Source organism: Heptranchias perlo, chromosome 2 (assembly GCF_035084215.1).
Source record: "Heptranchias perlo isolate sHepPer1 chromosome 2, sHepPer1.hap1, whole genome shotgun sequence".
Taxonomy (NCBI): domain Eukaryota; kingdom Metazoa; phylum Chordata; class Chondrichthyes; order Hexanchiformes; family Hexanchidae; genus Heptranchias; species Heptranchias perlo.
This window is the reverse complement of record NC_090326.1, coordinates 85270701-85294918: the sequence shown is the minus strand read 5'-3', so window position 1 is coordinate 85294918 and position 24218 is coordinate 85270701. Positions and strand designations below refer to the sequence as shown.

At 43.8% G+C, this 24218-nt stretch overlaps 1 protein-coding gene across 1 annotated transcript in view; it reads right to left on the bottom strand.

Moving 5' to 3' along the window:
- Positions 1-24218, bottom strand: part of agmo (alkylglycerol monooxygenase) — a 324939-nt gene that overhangs the window by 108707 nt on the left and 192014 nt on the right. Inside the window, exons 6-7 of the mRNA XM_068003878.1 lie at positions 17016-17082; positions 5289-5354 (exon numbers count right to left, since the gene is read on the bottom strand). Coding sequence (XP_067859979.1) covers positions 5289-5354; positions 17016-17082 — 133 coding nt within the window. The remainder of the gene's footprint in view (positions 1-5288; positions 5355-17015; positions 17083-24218) is intronic.

Genomic DNA, 24218 nt, shown 5'->3' with positions numbered 1-24218 from the left:
CAAGATAAACAATTTTTAGTGTCACAGCTCGGCGTGATGGAAATAGCGTGACAGAGTGAAGTTCCTGGAAGTACAGGAACTGTATGCTATACTCAAGACTTTTAATGCCCATTATAAATGTTGAGAGAAATACTGACCTGAAAGACTCTCAAAAATCATGGTGACAAGAAGTTAGCTTTTTGGGACAGGAAGTGCACCATCATGGTGTGGAATTCTTTGACTTGTACTGTATTTCAAAAGGGAAGGTCATGCTTGACCAACTTTATTGAATTCTTTGAAGAAGTAACAGAAAGTGTAGATAAGAGTAATGTAGTAGATGTGATACATGTGGATTTTCAAAAGGGCTTCGATAAGGTGCCACATAATAGGCTCATGACTAAGGTCAGAGCATGTGGAGTCAGGGGACAAATAGCAGAATGGATAGAAAGCTGGCTACAAAACAGTGAACAGAGAGTAGGGGTTAAGGATAGTTACTCAGACTGGCAAAGAGGTGAGAAGTGGTGTTCCACAAGGATCGGTGCTGGGTCCACTGTTGTTCACCATTTATATAAACGATTTGGACTCGAGAATCGGAGGAACAATTTCAAAATTTGTTGACGACACCAAAGTGGGGTTTATAGTTAATACCGAGGACGACTGCGACAAAATACAAGAAGACATTAATAAACTTGCAGAATGGGCGTGTCATTGAATTTCAATATAGATAAGTTTGAGGTGGTACATTTTGGTGGGAAGAATAAGGAGGCCTTGGAAAATAAGAGTCTAAATGGGGTAGAGGAGCAGAAGGATCTGGGGGTACAGATACACAAATCAATAAAAGGAGCGACGCAAGTTAATAAGGCCATAAAAAAAGCAAACCAAGCACTGGGCTTCATTTCTAGTGGAATATAATTGAAAAGCAGTGACGTCATGTTAAACTTGTATAGGACCATGGTTGGTCCACACTTGGAGTACTGTGAACAGTTCTGGTCTCCATAATATAAAAAGGATATAGAGGCATTGAAGAAGGTGCAAAAAAGATTTACTAGGATGATACCAGAACTGAGAGGTTATACCAATCCAGGAAAGATTGAACGGGCTAGGGCTCTTTACTCTGGAAAAGAGAAGACTGAGGAGTGACCCGGTAGAGGTCTTTAAGATTATGAAAGGGTTTGATAGGGTAAATGTAGAGAAGATGTTTCCACTTGTGGGGGAGACCAGAACGGGGAGCCATAAACATAAAATAGTCACTAATAAATCCAATAGGGAATTCAGGAAAAACTTCTTTACACAAAGAGTGGTTAGAAGGTGGAACTCGCTACCACAAGGAGTAGTTGAGGTGACCATCATGGATGCATTTAAGGGGAAGTTAGATAAACACATGAGGGAGAAAGGAATAGAAGGATATGCTGATAGATGAAGAAGGGTGGGAGGAGGCTTGTGTGGATCATAAACACTGGCATGGACCTGTTGGGCCAAATGGCCTGTTTTTGTGCTGTACATTCTATGTAAACTGTTTTAATATGTGTTTTGAGTAGAAGCTGGCTTTAAAGTGAGTAGTTTCCCTAGACAGCTTCATGTTCAGTTGGCCATCCGTCGATAGATGAGAGGTAATTTAAATGTGAGATAGGCAACTGCTTTGCACGCATCCCAAAAACGGCCAATTTGTGAGCAGTGTCTGGCCGTTCAGGAAGACATCTAACACCTTGGTGTTGATAAACTCTTTTGATCTCTATGGGTCAGGGGACAGAGGCTTTAAAAAAAACTCGGGACACAGACACCAAAAAGGTCAATCAGCAGCAAACTGCAAGGGAAAAACCTCTGCCATGGTTAGAAGACCTTGTTAAGGGCCCACCCAGTGGGATAGTGCATGTTTTCTTTATTTTTGTAACAGAATGCGAACAGAAATTGAACTGATCGTACCAAGTGGCTTTCAACATACTCAAGTATTTTATATGTTATGTCTATTTTGGAATAAAGCAGCTTACAAATCGAACCAAACAATGCCTTGCCTCATGTTAAATCAGTCGGCCATCGGAGAGATTAATGAAGTACACGTGCTTAAGACACAGAGGTCCAGGTCATAAGTGAGTTTTGTTGTTACACTCCCGGGCTCTGCTACCATACTAACACATACAGAGCAGTGGGATTGAATAAAAAAAGCAGGCAACCAGACTGTTTAAGGGAGTGACTGAACCCAAGTAAATACCTACAGCAGTCCCAGATTTGTAACAGCATGCAAACACAAGATTTTTAATACAATACCAGTTGATTTCCTGTGAAATTACACATGGGAAGTCAAGACCAAGGGGTCAATTTTCGGATGGCCGAGCGGGTGCGTTCGTGGCTGGGGGGGGGGGGCTCCCCGGAGTGGGTCTGGAGCCCAGCTCCAAACCGCCCACTTCCGGGTTCCCCAATGACATGAATCGGTGTGCGCGCAGCCCCCGCATGCGGGACTCCCACCGGAAATTAAAGCCGGCAGGATCCTACTTAAGATCATTATCTGGGTACTTGAGGTCGTTTACAGACCTCAGTAGTTGGAGATTTTAGGAGGATTCAGATTTTGGACTGCCCAGAGCGTGTTTCCCATGCTGGGGGAAACACTCCCTGTTTAAACAGACGTGTTGCAGCCAGCAGCCTGTGGCAGCTGCAAAGGTCCATTCAACAGGTGCGGGGTAAACCCTCATTCATTGCAGCAGGGCACTCTCTCACCTCAGACAAAGTTTTGCCTCCCACACCGTTGTCTCCACACTCCAAATTATTAAATCAGACCCTAAACTCTGCTGTCCGAACACATTTACCTACTTTGTGGACCCCCTCACACCGTCAGGATTGGGGTGGGGGGGGGATCCATTGCTGCATTTATCACTCCATTGGAGGACGAGCAACATCACCAGCCTCGCCAGGCACGCCGTCCACCTCCGCCACGTGGAGCTACACAACACAGTGCTGCGCAACACGCACCTGCACAAAGTAGTCGTGCAACTACACATACACCCACGTAAGGTGACTCAATGGGGGGCATCAAGGGTATTCATGGAGAACCTCATGAAAGGGCATTATTGCACAAGCCAGTCAAGAATGGCCAAGATGTGGCAGTAGTGGTGACAATATAATATGTAATGTGAGTTGATCAGAAATCAAATATAAGTAAAAAACCATGACAAACCCTCAAACACCCTTGTGCATCCCCTTCATGCTTGCGACACGTTTGCCTTACACTTCCTACTACACATATGTGATGCATGCCCTGTGGCTGCAGCACAGGTAGTGGCAGGTTGGGTGAGGCTGACAATGGAAGAGATGCATCAGAGGGTGAGTATGAGATACAGCCATGAGATTGTATGAGGATTGGGTTGAGTGGTAGTGGTGGGATGAGTACTGGCGAGGTGAGTAAGTGCAGGTAAGATGAGGATGAGCTTTGAGTGGGTGTGAGGAGTGATGTGATAGAGTAGTGTTGGCAGTGCAGAAGGAGATGTGGGGTAGGGGCGGTGGTGTGGCAGACGGAGTGTAGGGGAATGAGTAAGAGTACTCACTTCGGCTGGCCTACTTAGGTCATTGAAGCGCCTCCTGCACTGTATGCAGGTGTGGGATATGTTGGTGGTGCAGGCGACCTCCTCTGCCACCTCAAGCCAGGCCTTTGTGGTGGCGGAGGCAGGCCACTTCCTCCCGCCTGCCGAGGGGAAGATCTCTGTCCTCCCTCTCCTCCTCACCTCATCCAGTGGGACATGGAGTGAGGCCTTCCCCCTGGGCTGCTCCATGTTGTAATTTTGGCTCCTTTCTGCAGCATCAGTCAGCGAAGGACTGCCCCTTTAAATAGGGCTCCTTCAGCTGACAGCCTATGATGCGGCTGCGCAGTCCGCCCGCTGCGCAGCTTTCCAGCGCGAAACCCGGAAGCCAAGGTAAGTGGCTTCAATTTACTTACGATCGCGTGGGGAACCCACCGATTTTACTTGGCGGGTTACCCACACGCCCAGTCGACCCCCCTGGTGGCAACCCGCCTCCCTCCTAATATCGGGCCCCAAGTGTAGTCTTCAGGTGAAGCGGGTTAAAGGGTGGGTGCTAATTGGAGCAGGCCTTAAATCAGTCCCCATTTTAAAGCCGTGCATTCTGTCCTTACTTTTATATTTCCATTATAAACTCCTAGGGGGAGAAATTCAACTCGTGCCAGTTTACGTCGTGAAATGGGTGGCGCCCCAACGCTGTCCGAAGACGTCGGCCTGTGCCCCAAGCAAAACTGCCAATCGGGCGCCTGATCCAACTCAGCGGTTGGGGCCTGACCAATTCAGGCTGCCTGTGACACTGGACTAGCCCACAAGTAGGTCTTGGGAAGGGGGGGTTGTAGATGGAGTGGAATGGGAAAGCAAGGGCTGGCAGCGGCATGCAGTATTTTTGTGGAGCCAGCAGGAGCACTCCTGCTCCACCAGGCTCCACAGAAATTAAAGTATTAAAAAATGTCCTTACCTTTTTGGTGCTGCCTCCAGTAGTCTCTTTCAGGACCGCTGGTTAGGCCGCCGACGGTCCAGAACAACTGGGCGGAGCATGTGCCAAAACACAGACGTAATGATATTTCATTTCTCCCCCCTAATGTCCACATAATCTTGTCACACTTTAAATACACATTCCCACCTGTAGTGGTTCTGCATGCTACAAACATTATTAAAAATACAAACTGAAAGTGAGCTTTAGAAAATTTTACTGATACTTCATCCCTTTAATTCCTTTACATCATTTCATTATATTTGCCTTGTCTTCCTTTCATTCATTATACATTTTATATTAATTCTCTGAGTCTTAATTTGTCCATCTGAGGGGCTTGAACTTAACTTTCAAAATGTGGAGTCTTTGGCTGGAGCATGTTGATCTATCAGGTGTGGTTCCTGTGTGACTCTGAGTACGGAACCACTGACTGTGCCGGGTGCATCAGCACCGCCCTGGAAACTTTATGGAAAGCTTCCCCAAGAGAATACTCCCTGCTATGTCTGCTGATGTTTTCACATCCATTCTCTGCACTTTTATCCAGCTCTGTAGAACGGAATCTACTGAACCGGGGCGGGCAGTTTTCACAGGAGACTACAGTACAAGGATGCCAGAACCTATCTAATTTTTATGGCCCTTAAGAGCTTTCAGAGACTGGGATGTTTTTCTGTAATTGTTGTTTTCAGCTGTTCTACTACATGCAGGTTTCAAACACAACTCTGTGAAGTGAATAACAGCATCGGAGACAAGAATCTTCACACACTGCCTCGCTAGTAAGCCAAAGAGAAGCTTGAATTTTCTACCAAAGCAGACCAGTTTCTTCGACTTACCAAAAATCCTGTCCCAAATGATAAGAGTTCCAGCATAATTCTTGTCAATGCAGTATTGGTTCCGTCCTGAAGGACAGGGTTGGCAAAAATATACAAGTTATTTTAAAAATACTTAGACTTATGAAATGTTTCACTCAGTTATACAACAAAATATGCAAATAGTAACAATTAAATGCCTGAAAAAAATTGCTCCTCCTAATATTTTATTTCAATCACTGATGCTTTGCAGTTAAAATTAAACATGGCGAGTACACAACATGATTAAAATCTGCAGTCAGTCTTTTAAATACTGCAGTGAATTTGCTCATCAAGAAGATGCTAGTGCTCAGGAATAAAACATTTGCCCATTTCAGGACTCCCAGGTCAGGTACAGTGCAATCATTTTCAGAGCATTATTTCCTCCACTCTGCCCAGCCATGTGACTGAGCTCCACTTCAACCTCAGAAAAGGATCTTTCACACCTCCCTTCCCCAGATTAAGGAGGGGAATATCAAGCAGGGTTCCCTCTCCTGATGGGGGCAATCCATGCTGGAAGTACACATGTGGCTTTTTGGCAAGAACAGGATTAGACTCAACCATCGTGCCCCCATGGTTTAGTAGCCTGATGACATTCACTGTTAAAACTCACACTTGAAAAGTAACCATCTGGGCGAGGTACTGGAGGCTGCACAGCAACCATGGAAAGTTGCCAATTTAATGCCAAATTTGGAAGAGTTTTGTGCTGCAGAGTAAGATTGTCCAAATATATTTCATGGAGGAACCTTAGTGTTTACAGAAAGAGACATGAACCTAGGACCAAGAGGTAACAGGCAGATATCTCAACATCAGGAAATTGTTAGGAGAGACACCTATGATTGACTAGCAAGACATAGTTTGCAAACCCATTTAAGCACAAATAGCTGTGTTCATTTTTAAAAATGAGAGAGAGCAAAATAAGTCATCTTTCCACAAAAAAATTGGGGACTCTCACTTCTGATGAGTGACACTTGGCTGGTCTGGAAATGATAGTGTGCTAGCAAATTCTGCCACCCAGACTCCACTTCTCCCATCAATAAATTACAATGAAATGAACTCGCACTGACAGAATATAGATAAGCATCTGTCTAAATTCACATTTTGGGTTTAGATCTAACTTCTGAAATTGGGTCTTCCAAATCAGAGACTGAGTTTTAACACAGCACCAGTGAGTAATCATACCGTCCCTATCAGGAGTGAATGCAGGCTTGGTGTACAAGTCCAGGTAGTTCTCATCGTGCAATGGGCAAAACCATTAAGGTGGTTTAGCCTTAGTTGGAAATCGTAGGCAAGAGTATCTCCTTTTGAATTTGCAGGTAGTGTCTGATATAATATAGGTAAAACTGTCAGAATAGAGTAGTTTCATCTATGCTAGGAACTTAGGTAATGTTCCAGTATCAGGATTGCATACTCACCTGCACCAAGAGATCAGATGAAAAATGGCTTGTTATTACCAAATGTGAATTGGTGCTTGTATGACCTGCCATACATCTATACCTATAAACTATTATATATTGCAAATGCTGAGTGTCACAACATTCCATCTCAAAAAACATTGAAAATTTCTGTGTTAGGTTTTGTCAATGAGAAAGCCTATTGCTAGCCAATTTACTCGCACTAGGCCTATAGCAGCTCTGTGAATTTCCAATTTCCATTTTAAATCTATCATGGTGACATTAGGTGGAAAAACAACAGTTGAAATTGAGAACGTAGCCCTGATTTTAATTTGAGGCGACAGTCTTTTGCGCGGTCAGCAAACATTTCCAACCTTGGCAGCACGAGGCCTGGGTGTTAAAATCTCCCAGGCCTCATCTACCGCCCAAAACTGCTAGAGTCCGCCGCCGGGGACTAAAGGAATGGTCCCTGGCTCTCAGGTAAGTGGCTGGAAAGGGATTCAAGAAGGCCTCATGGTCGGGGCAGATGGGAATACGGGGCAGGGGAGGCCTAAACCTTCCTTGTAGAGTCCAGAGGTGTATGCCTGCTCCTCCTGGCCCTACAAGTAAAAAAAAGACTTACCACTTTGGGCCTCTTCTGACCCCGACTCTTCTTCCTGCTAGATTGGCCTGGTGGGAAAGCCATAACGGCTTCCCCGCTGGTTTAAATAGGAATCGGGCCCCGATGATGTAGGGTCATAAAAACTTACGGCACAGGAGGAGGCAAATCGGCCCATCGTGTCTGTGCTGGCCGAAAAAGAGCTATCCAGCTTAATCCCACTTTCCAGCACTTGGTCCATAGCCCTGTAGGTTACGGCACTTCAAGTGCACATCCAAGTACTTTTTAAATGAGTTGAGGGTTTCTGCCTCTACCACCCTTTCAAGCATTGAGTTCCAGACCCCTACCACCCTCTGGGTGAAAAATTTTCTCCTCGGCTCCCCTCTATCCTTCTCCAATTACTTTAAATCTATGCCCCTTGGTCACTGACTTCTCTGCTAAGGGAAATAGGTCCTCCCTATCCACTCTATCTAGTCACGTCATAATTTTATATACCTCAATTAAATCTCCCCTCAGCCTCCTTTGGTCCAAAGAAAACAACCCCAGTCTATCCAATCTTTTCTCATAGCTAAAATTCTCCAGTCCTGGCAACATCCTAATAAATCTCCTCTGTACCCTCTCTAGTGCAATCACATCTTTCCTGCAATGTGGTGACCAGAACTGTACGCAATACTCAAGCTCTGGCCCAACCAATGTTTTATACAGTTCTAGCATAACCTCCTTGCTCTTATATCCTATGCCTTGGCTAATAAAGGAAAGTATCCCGTATGCCTTTTTAACTACCTTAAGTACCTGTCCTGCTACCTTCAAGGATCTGTGGACATGCACTCCAAGGTCCCTTTGTTCCTCTACACCTCTCAGTATCCTCCCATTTATTGTGGACTCCCTTGCCTTGTTTGCCCTCCCCAAATGCATTACCTCACACTTCTCTGGATTGAATTCCATTTGCCACTTTTCTGCCCACCTGACCAGTCCATTGATATCTTCCTGCAGTCTACAGCTTTCCTCCTCATTATCAACCACACGGCCAATTTTTGTATCATCTGCAAACTTCTTGGTCAAGCCCCCCACATTCAAGTCCAAATCATTAATATATACCACAAAAAGCAAGGGACCTAGTACTGAGCCTTGCAGGACCCTACTGGAAACAGCCTTCCAGTCGCAAAAACACCAGTCAACCATTACCCTTTGCTTCCTGCCATTGAGCCAATTTTGGATCCAACTAGCCACTTTCCCTTGGATCCCATGGGTTTTTACTTTTTTGACCAGTCTGCCATGTCAAAAGCCTTGCTAAAATCCATGTACGCGACATCAAATGCATTACTCTCATCGACCCTCCTTGTTAACTGCTCAGAAAATTCCATCAAGTTAGTTAGACACGACCTTCCCTTAACAAATCCATGCTGACTGTCCTTGATTAACCCGTGCCTTTCTAAATTACAATTTATGTTGTCCCTCAGAATCAATTCCAATAATTTGCCCACCACCGAGGTTAGACTGACTGGCCTATAATTACTCGGTCTCTCTCTTTCTCCCTTTTTAAACAACAGTACAACGTTAGCAGTCCTCCAATCCTCCGGCACCATGCCTGTAGCCAGGGAGGATTGGAAAATGATGGTCAGAGCCTCTGCTATTTCCTCCCTTGCTTCTCTTAACAGCCTGGGATACATTTAATCCAGCCCTGGTGATTTATCTACTTTCAAAGACGTTAAGCCCCTTAATACTTCCTCTCTCACTAGGTTTATCCCATCCAATATTTCACACTCCTCCTCAACTACAATCTCTGCATCGTCCCTCTCTTTTATGAAGACAGATGCAAAGTATTCATTAACAACCATACCCACATCTTCCACCTCCACACATGATTACCTTTTTGGAATCAAATAGGCCCTACTCTTTCCTCAGTTATCCTCTTGTCTTTTATGGGCGCTAAATTGGGCCATGTAGTGCCCGTTGTTTCAGCGTTACACGGCCTCTCCAACATCCAAGATGGCACACACGTTTCCTGCGCGACGTGCGCCAGACGCCATCTTGGTATAGGAGTTAGTGCAGGCGCAGATAACGAACGCTGGGAGAAAATGGCTTCAATCGGTGTGCAATGCTGATTTAAAGTGACAGACACCATTTTGGGACTCAACGCTCAACTCAACGCAGAGTCTTAACCCCGACCATTTGATCATGTCTTAGAGTGTCTGGAGGACCTCCCACCCACGCTATTTAAAGGGACCATGCAGGATTTACAGGTTAGTGGCTGGATTATTGCCTCTGGCTGCCAAGACATTTGTAACTGCTTTTGGAGGTCTCCTCGACTTCAATATTAGGACGCGGGGAGATAGCCTAACATTTAGAGCCAGGACGTGCAGGAGTGAAGTTAGGAAATGCTTCTACACGCAAAGGGTGGGAGATGATCAGAACGCTCTTCTGCAGGTGGCAGTTGATGCTCGCTCAATTGTGAATGTTAAATCTGAGATTGATAGATTTCTGTGAACCAAGGGTATTAAGGGATATGGGGCTAAGACGGGTATATGGACTTAGGTCACAGGTCCACCATGATCTCACTGAATGGCGGAACAGGCTCGAGGGACTAAACGAAACTGCCACTTGCTGCCTCTTGATATGCACCACCTTCTCCTGCAAGAAAGCGGGACATGTGTCTGAGTGATGTGCCTGTCGTGGTTGAATAGCTGCCAGCGTGTGTGGCCTGTGAGTTGTGGGCGGACGGCTTGAAACAGTGGTAATGTGTAAGGGTGAGAGGAAGCATCTGATTGGAAGAGTTGAGTACTGATGGAAAGATTTTATTGGTGCGTGGAGCTGCCTCCCACTGCCTTTCGGATATATGTCTGGAGGGCCTCTTGCGCCAACCCCCCCCAACCCCACCCGCGGATATAGGATGTCCCTTCTTCTGTCCACCTCTTGCACCTGTAGAGAACCTTGGTGCATGCACTCTCGCAGGCCTGGTACCAACTCAGATCGGCAGATTGGTGAAGTCTGGCATGCAGATTGGAGGATGTGAGATTTAGTAGTGTGCAACCTTTATTCAATGTTTTAACATAACTCATCAGTATGTAAACATAGGGATGGGACCTGCACCTGTGTTTTACGTGTGCGAGGTCTGATCTCTGTTCAGACTCTGTGCTGACGGTAGACTGTTATTTTCAGCAAATAACAGGTACCAGATACCTTTAAGAGATTTCTAAGAAACATCCTCCCTTTAAGAGATTGAGCTCTCTCTGGTGGTGGAAAGTGCAAATTGCATTGATTCCAGGTGCAAGGCCTGGAATGGAACGCTGATTGCAGGTGAGTCCTCCTGTGGGCTGAAACTTGCGTCCTGCCTGCGCAGGGGCCATTGGGCATGGGGTAATAGCACATCACACTGCCAATGCCCAAAAACGGCCCCTATCCAATTTTTCCCATGTATTTATAAAACATTTTTGAGTTTTCCTTAATTTTACTTGCCAGTATTTTTTCATGCCCTCTCTTTGCTTTCCTAATTTCCTTTTTAATTTAACCCCTGCACTTTCTATACTTCTCTAGGCGTTCTGCAGTATTGAGCTCTGAGTGTCTGATATAAGCTTCCCTTTTTTTAACCTTATCTTACCCTGTATGCTCCTCGTCATCCAGGAGGATCTAGATTTGGCAGTCCCACCCTTTTTCTTTGTGGGAACATGTTTGCTCTGAACCCCTTGAATCTCCCCTTTGAATGCCACCCACTGGTCTGACACTGATTTATCTTCAAGTAGCTGTTTCTAGTCCACTTTTGCTAAATCACTTCTCAGCTTAGCAAAATTGGCCTTTCCTCAATTTAGAACTTTTACTCCTGTTCTATCTTTGTCCTTTTCCATAACTGTGCTAAATGTAACTGAATTATGATCACTACCGGTAAAATGCTCTCCCACTGATACTCCTTCCACCTGCCCAGCTTCTTTCCCCAAAACTAAATCCAGAACTGCACCCCCCCCCCCCACCCCGGCTTGTTGGGCTTGCTACGTACTGGCTAAAAAAGTTCTCCTGAAAGAATTTTGCATCCTCTATACCTTTTGCACTGATTGTATCCCGGTTAGTATTAGGGTAATTGAAATCCCCTACTATTACTGCCCTATTTTTGCACTTCTCAGAAATTTGCCTGCATATTTGCTCTTCTATCTCCCTCTAACTGTTTGGGGGTCTACAGTACACTCCCAGCAGCGTGACTGCCCCTTTTTTGTTCTTTAGCTCAACCCATACGGCCTCATTTGATGATCCTTCTAACATATCATCCCTCCTCACAGCCATAACTCTTTCTTTAACCAAAATTGCCACCACCCCGCTCCTTTTTTATCCCTTCTCTCGCTCATCTGAAAACCCTGTAACCAGGAACGTTGAGCTGCCATTCCTGCCCCTGGTTAAGCCATATTTCTGTAATAGCTAAGATATCGTACTTCGTCCTGTCTATCTGTGCCCTTAGCTCATCTGCCTTATTCATTATACTGCTTGCATTGAGGTATATATCATTAAGAAGTGCCAAACTGCTTTGTTGTCTAGTTTCTAACCTTTGTTGCCTCTGCCTTCCAAACTCACTTACTAATTTTCTGCCTTCCACTTCCAGCTCTGCTTCTCTCCCTTCTGAATCTATGCTCAGGTTCCCATCCCCCTGTCAAGCTAATTTAAACCCAATGTCATTGGAGATTGGTCTGCAAAAAAAAATACCCTGCACTGCCATTTCCAGTGGGGTGTCCCTCTTCCCTGCTCAGAAGTGTAGGCTAAAATCGAAACCTGAGGGAAAAGAGTTGGACCTCGGCAGCTAAGTTCCACAGGCAATTTTAACTGCCTGCCCGTCCAGTTTCTACCAGTTAAAATCACCCCTTGAATTTTTGTTCCCTTGATTCCCCTTGAGTCCAAAATATCTATCAATCTCAGTCTTGAACATGTTCAATGACTCCACATTCACAGCCTTCTGGGATGGAGAATTCCAAAAATTCACAACCCTCTAAGTGAAGAAATTCCTCCTCATCTCAGTCTTAAATGGCCAACCCCTTATCCTGATACTATGCCACCTAGTTCTAGACTCGTCAGCCAGTGGAAACAGCCTCTCAGCATCTACCCTATCAAGCCCCCTCTGAATCTTATATGTTTCAATGAGATCACCTCTCATTCTTCTAAATTCTAGAGAGTATAGGCCCTACTACTTAATCTCTCCTCGTAGGGCAACCCTCTCATCCCAGGAACTCAATGAACAAATGTTAAAGGGTGTGGATGAATCGAGAGAACTTAGGGGTTCAAATATATAATTCCCTGATAAGCCAACAGCATTTTGGGTTTTATAAATAATGGCATAGAGTACAAGAAGTAATGAATTTGTACAAAACATTGGTTAAGCTACCATTAGTGTACTGTGTGCACTTTTGAGTGCTCCACTATGGAAAGAACATTAATGCCACTGAGTGCGCACAATGTAGATTCACCAGGATGATGCCAGGGATGGGAAAATATAGTTATAAAGAAAAACTAGGGGGCAATTTAGTTGAGGTGTTCAAAATTATGAAGGGTTTTGATAGAATAAAGAGGGAGAAACTGTTTCCTCTAGCAGGAGGGCAGGCAACCAGAGGACACAGATTTAAGATAATTGGCAAAAGAACCAGAGGGGGGATGAGGATAATTTTTTTTTTACAGCGAGTTGTAATGATCTGGAATGCACTGCCTGAAAGGATGGTTGAAACAGATTCAATAATAACTTTCAAAAGGGAATTGGAGAAAAACTTGAAGGGGAGAAAATTGCAGGGCTATGGGGAAAGAGCAGAGGAGTTGGACTAATTGGATAGCTCGTTCAAAGAGCCAGAACAGGCATGAAAGGCCGAATGGTCTCCTTCTGTGCCGTATCATTCTATATCCACTGGAGCGCAGAACATTAACAGCAGATTTAATTGAAGTTTTTAAAATGATGCAGATTTGATACAGTGAATGGGGAAAGAACATATCCGCTGATCCAGGGGTAAGTGACAAGGGGATCATCAACTTGAAATAGTCACTGAGTGAGGAGAGCTTAGGAAAAAATTCTTTACACAGCGCGTTGTTGGAACATGGAATGTTTTGCCACAGGAAGGCAGAGACCAATGCTTCTTTTAAAGGAAAATTTGCATTATTACTTGAAGCAGAGAAAGGTACAGGGCTATGCGGAGAGGGCAAGTCAGCGGGATTAGTTTTGGATTGCTCTAGCAAAAGGCTGGCATAGATACAATGAGACGAGTGGCCTGCTTCTGTGCTGGAAACTTCTTTGTTTCAATGTGGAACTGCTCCAAGTATTGGTTCTGGAACAGTTATAAATCAGCTGTTGGACAGCAGAATTCACTCAGTGCCCATATCCACATTAATAAAAAACAATTCTTGAGATTTTGAACTAGGCAGTTCTATGTAATGTGTTTGAAATGGGGTCTTTGGCAGCCAAATGATGCTATCCATGGGAGGGGAGAGACTGAACAATAAAATGTCTGGAGTTCACAAGGCGGCAGGGATTGAAGCAAGGTTTGACACTTCCATCAGTCTCCTGGGGTTAGGTATTGAAAATTGAATCGTATTTTGCTTCTTTTTAAATCCCATCAAATGCGGAAACCATCCTAAGTGCATAGTTTTGTGACTGTCTGAAATCCAACCATTTTATCTATCCCTTCCCTTTTGGACGCCGTCATAGTCTACCTCCCAGTTGCATTTTGTGGCCAGTGTGCACACGAAACTGGTGGGAAAGAAGGAACTGATCTCAACCACTCATTTTTCAAATTGGTCTTACTGGCAAGAAGCCTCACTCCCATCCTCACTATTACCAAAATCACAGGCTGTGGGAAAGGAAAGATCACCCAGCTGCACCACAACCGTCCCACCGAACCAAGAAGAAATTGGGGTGAGGGAGGGGAAGACGGTTTCCTGCATGACCCTCCCATGATAAAATTGTGGGACAGCCCTCCCTGCTGTGGTAGTTTCTCTGCCTTTAACACCCCTCCTGCTTCTCTCCCTCCACCCCCTCACATCTGCCTCCTCCACCATCTATAACCATTATTCCCCTGCCCTCTAGCCCTACTTAATCTGAATACTGTTAATAAACTATAAACAGGATCAAAGAATTATATAAAATTAAGGACAGAATTTATGGGGTTGATATCAACACCCCCACGGAGGGCAGGAGTGAGTCGGGAGGGGTTAAAAATGTTAAATTGGGGAATGCATCCCCAATGCACTGTGTACGCGCCTGCCACAGATTTATGGCGGTGGTTGCATGCCGCATCTGTGTCCCGTCTTTGAGAAGTGGGACACTTCATTAATATATTGAAATCAGGCTCCCACGGTGCATTTGGGAGCCTGATATAAATTTAACAATTGCTGGCCGGGTTTTTCCAAGGCTCAGGAAACCAGGCAGCGAAATGGAGAAGGGAGCAGCTGGCTCCAGAAGGTAAGTGCTTTTTAGAGCACTCCCTGTGGGCCAGGAGGAGCGGGAGTGCTCCCCCCAGCCCCTCAGGGAAGCCTTCGGCCTTCTCTTCTGCCAATCACGGCTTCTCCTCATTACCACGATCGGCCAATCACCCCCACCTCCAACCCGATCTTCCCCTCCCTCCCTCACCATTGCCCGGCTCTGACCACCAACCATACCCCCACCCCACCCCACCCCTCCCCTCCCCTCCATCAAACCCCGATCTCCAGCCTGCTCCACGATCGTCCGAACCTCCCTCCAACCCCCAATCTTTCCCTCCCTCCCTCACCATTGCCGGGCTCTGACCACCACCACCACCCCCCCTCCATTAAGCCCCGATCTCCGGCCTGCTCCACGATCGTTCGAACCCCGCTCCAACCACGATCTTTCCCTCCCTCCCTCCCTCCCTGCAGGACTCTGAACACCCCCCCGCCCCCCATCTAGTCCCGATTGATGGGGACCATCCCCAACGGTCCCCGGCTGCAGCCTTCTGTTGCTGGCTTTCCCGCCCAGCAGCCAGCCAACCTATCAATCTGGGCGACTGCCGGGTGGGAAACATAATAAAAAAATGATAATGAGGTCCTGCCCTTAATATCGGCAGGACCTCCGTGTTCCCGGGTTTTCCCCGTGCTCCCTCCCCGTCTTCCCGTAAATATTGGGGCTCACGACTTTAAGGAGGCAACAGGATTACGTCTGTGGGCACTGGTCAAATTATCCCCCACCTTCTAACCTCACTTCACCTGAAGACCACACTTGGTCTGGACTCCTCTCTGTTCAATGCCCGGCAAATTGAATAGTATTATTTAAAAAAGACAGGCTCCTCTATATCTCGACCAAGTCAGAAGTCTTTTCTTCCCCCAAATTAATCAGAAGCCATCAATTTGGATTCGAGCTTCTGATCTGATGCTCATCCTTAGCCACACGGTGACAATGCTCCAAAGGCCATGTTTTTAGAGGTAATAACAGCTGTGTTTTAATAATACAAACGTCTGCAGACTTTATTTCTACAGGCTTACTTTTCAGCTGCGCTGCTGAAATGTAACAGCTGTTAATATGGGAGTGCAGGTGTACAAATGTGTGAATGACTGTGTATGAATGCACAGATGAATCAATGTGTACGCATGTAAATTAATGTATATGTGTGTATTTACATATGAGTGAACAAGTGAATGCGTATATTAGCATGTATATATTCCACTTACTCCACCAACTCATTGTTTTCAGTGGCTGGATAATGCTATTATTCTACAAAAATTTAAACTAAAATCCTAATTTTTTTTTAATAGTATAAGTACTCTCCTCTCTCCTGAATCATGAAGCAAAATAAAAAGTACTGCTTTTCTATAGACCAATTTGGCACATTATATTCAGCTGCATTCCAATATTTAAAGCTCACCATGTATACAGGGGAAATATTTATTAAAATGGAATTTTGTTTTTTCAAAAAAAATCAGTTGCCAGATTTTTTTTCTCTTCATATTTTGTGGTCTTTTACAGATGTAACATGGACATCCAAATTGGAGGCTTATTATTGGGGAATGGCCCTCCATAGGGTACATTGTAAAAGAATGTTAAAAAAAATCCTGATGGTTATTTGAACAGGATAAGCAGAGGGTATTTTGGTAATGGTAATATTGAAATAATTATCTTCCAAGTTGTTACAGATTTAGTTCAGAATGACTATGCTTCAGTTATACAAACCTCACTGTGAAGCCTGGAACGATATTTAAATATGTTGAATGGAAAGTTTATTTGATAAACATCTACATGATTAAATCAGAATTCCTACATACCAAGCAGATTGCCATTGGTACACATTTTATATAATTCCTGAATCAGGAAAGAATGTTTCTCAATAATCTGCTTTTTAACACTGAGCATTTTCAGCACAATAAACATTGCCAATGCAGCGTTGAATCTCACAGGGCCAACAGCTAATCGCTTTTAGATTTTAAAAACAATTCAAGTTTTTCTATCATGCTTTCTGTTACCTTTGTTGAAATTGAATTGCTGGATAAATTATAAATTTTATAAACTGGTTACTTTTGACCCACAGTTTACAACATCCCGATCCAAACATAATCCTTGCTTTAAACATTAAATTCCTGCGAAAGATTATTATTCCTCGATTGGGATTTAATTCTTTTAATACAATATACTTTTTCAATCTCTTCAAAACTTCAATAAAAAAATGGCCTGGAAGATGTTTGCTGACAGGTTTCCAGACAGCCGGAAAAATTGCACATTTTACAAGACAGAAGTCCATTCTATCAGGCCAGACTCACCATGGTGGACTCTGTGGTGACTGGGTGTGTTGAGGATCAGTTCCAGAGGCCCAAGGTTACCAATTATCTGCAACAGAGTCAGGAAACCATTTAACACTGGGCATTAATGCCAAAATCGAAAAATAACTACACACAGTCAACTCAAGGGATTAGGAAACAATTTTATTTTTAAACTCAAAATGACAGAAAAGCAGATGTTGAAATAATAACATCACATTGTAATAGCTACCATAAGGACTATTTTGAGTTTTATTTAAACTGAATATCCCTGAACAGACTGCTAATTAAAATTGTTTTATTTCAGAGGAAATAGCGAGGTAGAAGGCAAGTTTAGTCTGTGGCTTAGATAGACGATGATATTCTCAATGTGTGGAAGTCCCGGAGCGTCTCACCATTTTCAGATGGAGGCTCTAGTTTCTTTTAAACAATCTGCACCTACTGGTTTTGTTCATTTTTCGCAATAACATTTTGATATTTGTACAAGAACAAAAAGATTATTTAGAAGAGCAATATATACATAACTAAAATCATTAAGACCCTGCCTGAAAAAATGATTTTTTAAAAAACTTTCAGTAGTTCTTCAAAAATAACCGTAAGTGAACAACAATGTTGGCTCTATCCAACTTTTTCAGGACTCCCATTTTGAAAGTTTGAGAACTCTAAGCAGTATGGATATCCCATCGTGTATAAGTAAAAGTAAACTACTTTCAATGAAAAAGAATGATACTAATAAACTCAGTAAGAGGGAATCCTGCTTCTGGAAACTGTTAAACGGGTCTTGATTAGGGTGTTTGTATAGCATCGATATTTTAGTATAAGGGGCATTGGTTTCATTATTTTTCAAACACTTATACCAGATAATGTGCCACTTTCTATCCATACAATCTGGATTATCTAATGTGATTTACTGACACATTTACAAAGAACGATAAGACATATCACTTGCAAATCTTGGAGTTTAATGGTAGATTTCAAGTATTACTCATAAACAGTGTTCCATGAATACCTGAAGTTTCAGTCATTACTTTCTCTCTCATCCCTTTCCCTTGGTTTCACTGCTTTGACAATGACCATAACGTTTGTTTTGGGACCCGTCTTCTTCCATTTGATACAAACAAGCTCCAAATTTGTTTAATTTCGCACGTCTCATTTACTTTGCACAGCCTTCAAAATGGTATGAATTGTTCATAATAACATGTTTTCATTGTTAATATACTGTGTCCAGGGGACTTGATCATAAATGCCACCACAAGCTATTATTCTCAGATGCACTCTCTATTAGTCCAGTAAATCCCATCAAAATTGAATTGTGCACGTCCACCTGAAAGTGTGCTGCATACATGCAAATGGTGCATGTGGCACATTATTTTTAGTGAATTATTTTTCTTAAAGATCCAGTGGCTGTCTCCACCAGTACTCCCCTACCCCGCACATTTTACTGAGGAACATGGAAGGCAGTGTTCGCTAAGCATTGTTCCTGCTAAATTGTGCTGTCCTCTTCCCATATTAATACTTGCCCATTTTTATTCTCACGCCGTTGTCTGCTCCAAATATGTGTTCCTCTTGTTGAACTGATCCTTCACAGTCCCATAAATATTGATCATGACCTTTCATGGTGAAAATTCCACAACCTCCTGCCCTGATCCTAACCATCTCTGCTGGTTATAAGGCCTAAATAGGTCTCTTTTGGTTCTCTTTGGCTAATACTTGTCAAGACTCTCCCCACAATATCTATTGTATTGGTTTATATAATCATTCAATGTTACAATTGTTTGGCTAAATCTTGTCTCAGGTATTTGACTGCCATGAAATTTGTTCTTGTTGCAATGCTGAACTTCAATGCAACCTTTTTTTAAAATTTTATTTTTCATTTATATTTTGTTTACTTTTTCCTTGTATGTTGTACTTCTTGATGTGTAACTCAAAAATTCTTTTAAAAAAGTTTTAAAACATTTTCATCATATTCATCATTCACACATGACTCTATGATGCATCTTGATGTAATTTACATCATCATGCTGTGTGTTTGTAAACAAAAAAGGTTTGCTATACACTTTTTGTAGAGGATGATGTCTATTTAAACACATCGAGAGAACACAAAGGCGGTAATCTTGACTTTGGGTGATAGTGTAATATGGGCGATATGAATTCAGCCGCCCATTATACATCTCTCCAGATTTATATTTCTACTGAAGCCAATGAAACTCAGGAGAGATACATAATGGGCAGCTGAATCATTATCGCCCATTTTACACATCATCCAAAGTCAAAGTTACCCCCAAAGGGTTTATCCTAGTTATTAATTTTCAAAAACAAATCCAAGTACAAAATTTAGGCAGTACAGCTCAACACAAGGCCTAAACATAGTCCAAAATTCAGTTCCCACTTAGCTGTCTCCCACTGGCACTTACTGTTTCCATATCAGTAAGGGGGACTTTATAGAAAGTGAGCTTTAACTTACACTTCTGTGGCTTCTCTTTTACTTTCTTCTCAAACCAGCATGTTAAGCAGTTACGTCTAGAAATGATTCAGACACATGGAATATTTGAACTTATGCCCTCCAGTTAAATCCTGATAAACATGTAGCTAGGTTGCCAAGAAATGTGCTTGGATCAACAACTGATTTGCAGATCTCTGTAGCACAGTTTCATGATTAGAATATGAAGGGGGAAGATTTCCTCTTTTCTCTACAGTCTACTCTTAATTCAAAGCTACTTAATTTAAATTATCTGATAATTCAATTTTTAGCACTAAATTCTCAGTTTATTGTGTTATTTACATTGTTTAATTCAATTATCGGGAATAGACTGTATATGCAGACAAAATTTGATTTAAAGTATAAAGAATGAATTTACAATTTTACTACAAATGACAAACAAAGCAAATCTTCTCCCCAGAAAGCATGAAATGAGAAAAGGCTGTCTGGTTCATCAAGCTTGTTCCTTCCATATATCATGTTCCACACATCTAATCTTCTGAGGAAAGTCCTGCATAAAAAACTTGTGGCTACCCAATGTTATCAAGTAAAACTCCAAGGACCATTTGAAGCACAAGTTAAGGTTTATATATTGAGTGCTATATTTGAATCAAGAATTTTGCACAATGGATGTGAATGGAAAGCAGTTCAATACTTTGGAATTCCACCCAAGAACAAGTATGGCTTTGGTGCAGTCAAGCTACACCGAGAGAGAGTCCAAATGAGATTCACGATCATTCTCTATTACAGCGACACAATGCTGAAGTTAATCAAACAAGCCTTTAAACAATGTGCTATTCTCACTCCAGTGAATGAAACACATCTTTAGCTTTCTCATGATGTTCCCTAGCACTTAAGGTTATATGACCATGAGTATGTGTAAGTAAGGGGAACTTATGCAGCTAATCTTATCAAAAGGTTTGCATATATCAGAGCCCATTGGAACTTTTGCAGATCCAAGAAATACATGGCTGAGTGTCCAGATGTGAGGTCAGGGCCTAAATTTTAACCCGGAGCCGGAAAGAGGGCGGAGTTCCTGATGGGAATCCCGGAAGTACAGGTTTCCCGGACGTCCATACGATTTTGATATAAGGACGTCTTTTATTTTTGTTTTGTCAGTTTCCCGCCCGACAGGCTGGCAGTCAGTCGGACGGGAGAAGAGCCAGGAAGCGGATGCGAGCAGTTAAGTCTTAGATGGGGGGGTGGGTCATGTCGGGGTCAGTCATCAGGGGGGATGAGAGATTGTGGGGGTTGAGGGGGGAGAGGGATATCGCTGCAGGTAGGTTTGTTAGACGTGGGGGAAGCTCTCCTGCTCCTCCGGGCCCACAAGCAGTGCGATAAAGGCACTTGCCTGCTGTTTCAGGCCATTTTGTCTTCTCTCATGTGGCGCCCCCAGGCGTTAAAAATAAAAAAGCTGTAAAAATGGAGACCCGCAACCTCCTTGAAAGCTTTCACTGACCGACCTGCCTCCTGAGCGGGTTGGTCGCCCGTCCCATGACCCGCCTCCGTGAAAACCGTAAGCGGGCGGGTTGGAGACGAGCTGGGTCGGGTTTTAGTTATTTACAATCTTTACCTTCCCACCAGCCCCCAACCCACCCATTCGTGGGGTTAAAATTCAGGCCCAGATCTTTCATTTGTACATGTAAGAAGCACCAGTCAATGACAATAAAAATCAGTGGCAGGAATTATAGATGACATTTTTTTCAACACTTACAGAAAGAACCAAAATTCATTTTTATAAAATGCAACATTAAGCAATATTAAGAACAGGAAAGTATTACAACAGTGCCAAAAAAAATCTTATGATCTTGGAAAAAAGAATTTAAAAACTGCTGAAACCTGACTTTTTTTCACCACCAAGGTAGCTTGGAAACTTAAAGTTGAAGTGTAAGCTAGATTTTAAAGAAAAAATTCCTTGATATATGCCATGGATACAGGTCATGAAAAGTGACAGCAAATTAATTGTTGGGACAGTTCTTACTCTCATGCCACTTTGCGGATACATCCTTAAATTTATTTAGCACCCTAATTAGACCGAGATGTAGTATCAATGTTTGACACTGCATTTTGTATTTACACAGATGGACTTTGTGGCCATACTTTCCACGTATGCTCCCTGTGAGGTAGGCCGCAAGGGAAGGACAATCCATAGGAGACTTGAAAGTCTACACAGTTCCACACTTTGAAATTCATTCCAAAGTCCAATTTATATGACGCCAACTGTTTTCTTATCTGATGCGGTATTTTTAAAAAATATTTAAATAACCACAGAGTCCAGAGATAGCCAAATTTCCCAAATAGGGAGACAGAAACAACAACATTTGTAGATTGGAACAAAAACAGAGGCAATCTGAAGGTGTTTCGGACCAGTATCCAGCCAGGATCGTAAATGTCTCAGTGGGGTATAAACTATTGCTTGACACCAAGCTAAAAGCAGAGCTTTTTTATGCTTCCCAAAAAGGGTAACACTTAACTCAGGATTTCTAAGAGTCAAATCGAAAATAAATTGAGTGTAAATTGCTTGTGTACTTGAATACGCTGTAAAATACCGAAGTTTCCACAGCTCCCAAGTCAGCAAGGCCAGATGTGGAGCGAAGACTTCTTTAATCTGCTCCAGTAGTGTGCCATAGCATCAAATTCAGAAGAGCATTCACCTACTAACATAATTTTTCCTATTTCTCACATGTTTCATACTTGTCGTCTCTTAGTAAGACTACTGATTTATTGAAAATAAGTGGATAATCTGTTGCTCTGGATTTGGATAGAGACTGCATCAACAAATTTCACTTCCTCTTCTAACCACCAAGGCAGCATCGATCTGATGCCTAACAACAACAACTTGCATTTATATAGTGCCTTTAATGTAGTAAAACATCCCAAGGTACTTCACAGGAGCGTTGTCAAACAAAATTTGACACCGAGCCACATAAGGAGATAGTATGACAGGTTGGTCAAAGAGGTAGTTTTTAAGGAGCGTCTTAAAGGAGGAGAGAGAGGTAGAAAGGCAGAGAGGTTTAGGGAGGGAATTCCAGAGCTTAGGCCGCCAAATGTGGAGCGATTAAAATCGGGAATGCACAAGAGGCAAGCATTGGAGAAGCGCAGAGATCTCGGAGGGTTGTAGGGCTGGAAGAGGTTACAGAGATAGGGAGGGGCAAGGCCATGGAAGGATTTGTAAACAAGAATGAGAATTTTAAAATCAAGACGAAAGACAGATGAAAGACATGCTAATCTACTGTACTGCCCTGTCTCAGAAACTGTATTATGGACAAGTTCTAGTATAATAGATGTTTTTTGCTTTGTTAATGCTCCCATTCCCTTTAAATATCTAACAGCAGAGATTTAGGGCCCGATATTAGGAGGGAGGTGGGTTGGCAGCAGGGGGGTCGACTGGGCACATGGGTAACGCACCCAGTGAAATCGGGGTGCTCCACACGCGATCGCAGTCTAATTGAATGTACTTACGCATGCTTCCAGGTTTCCCGTTCCAGACCTGCGCAGTGGGCGCACTGCGCACCCACATCACAGGCTATCAGCAGGAGGAGCCCTATTTAAAGGGGCAGTCCTCCAATGCTCCTCCTGCAGCAAGGAACCAAAATAATAGAATGGAGCAGCCGAGAGGCAAGGTTGCTCCAAGGTTTTCTGACTCCTCACTCCAGGTGCTGCTCGATGGGGTGAGGAGTAGGAGGGAAACGTTTTTCCCATCTAATGGGAGGATGTGGCCTCCCTCTGCCACCCAGAAGGCGTGGCTCGAGGTGGCCGAGGAGGTCAGCAGCAACAGCAATGTCGGCCAAACCTGGGTCCAGTGCAGGAAGCACTTTAATGATCTAACCAGGTCAGCCAAAGTGAGTATACTTACGCATTCTCCCACACTCCATCTTCCACATCACCTCCACCACCACACAACTCCTTCTGCACTGCCACCACAACGCTCTCGCATCACTCCACTCAACCATCATCCTCACCTTGCCTGCACTTACTCACCGCCCCAGTTCCCATTCGAACACTACCACGCAATCCAATCCTCATATGATCTCATGCCTATGTCTCAAACACACCCTCCCATGCATCTCCCTCACGGTCACCCCCACCAATGCATGCAATGGGTCACTATGCAACCATCACTCAATCACGCCTCTCCGTGTTTTGCCTTGATAGGAGAAGAGATGCCAGAATGCCCGGGAGAGGGCAAGGACCGGAGGAGGCCTGCCATACCAGGTAGTCCTAACGGACGTGGAGCAGCAGGCAATGAAAATAAGCCGCATGCTGGAGTGCCTGTCCGTGGCGGGCACCGAGACTCAGTGCGCACAAACGGCTGGTGACAGAAATCTAACACTCAGCACTCGTGAAAGCGAATGATCTTAACATCACTTGGCATCTGCAGCACCTCAACATCTGTCCACATGCTTAATACTGCTTTCTGTTCTCTTGCAGGGCCATCTGCGACCGCAGTGACGGCGGAGGGTGATTCCTCAGAGGACTTGCCGGCCTCTGAGGGAGCATCGTCACATCTGAGCCAGCCATCCACCAGCACAGATACACATACCTCGGTGGTCCCCGTCCTCAGTTAGTTAGGCTTGCACATGATGAGTCACCATGCACGTGAGCACGAGCAGACCCTGGTGGCAGGGGCAGCCGTGGAGAGTCAGAGTCAGTGGGAGCACTCTTCTCCAGGCTCTGCTCAGCTGGATCCAGATGCTGAAACCTGGGGGCCAGCCTCTGTGTGCACT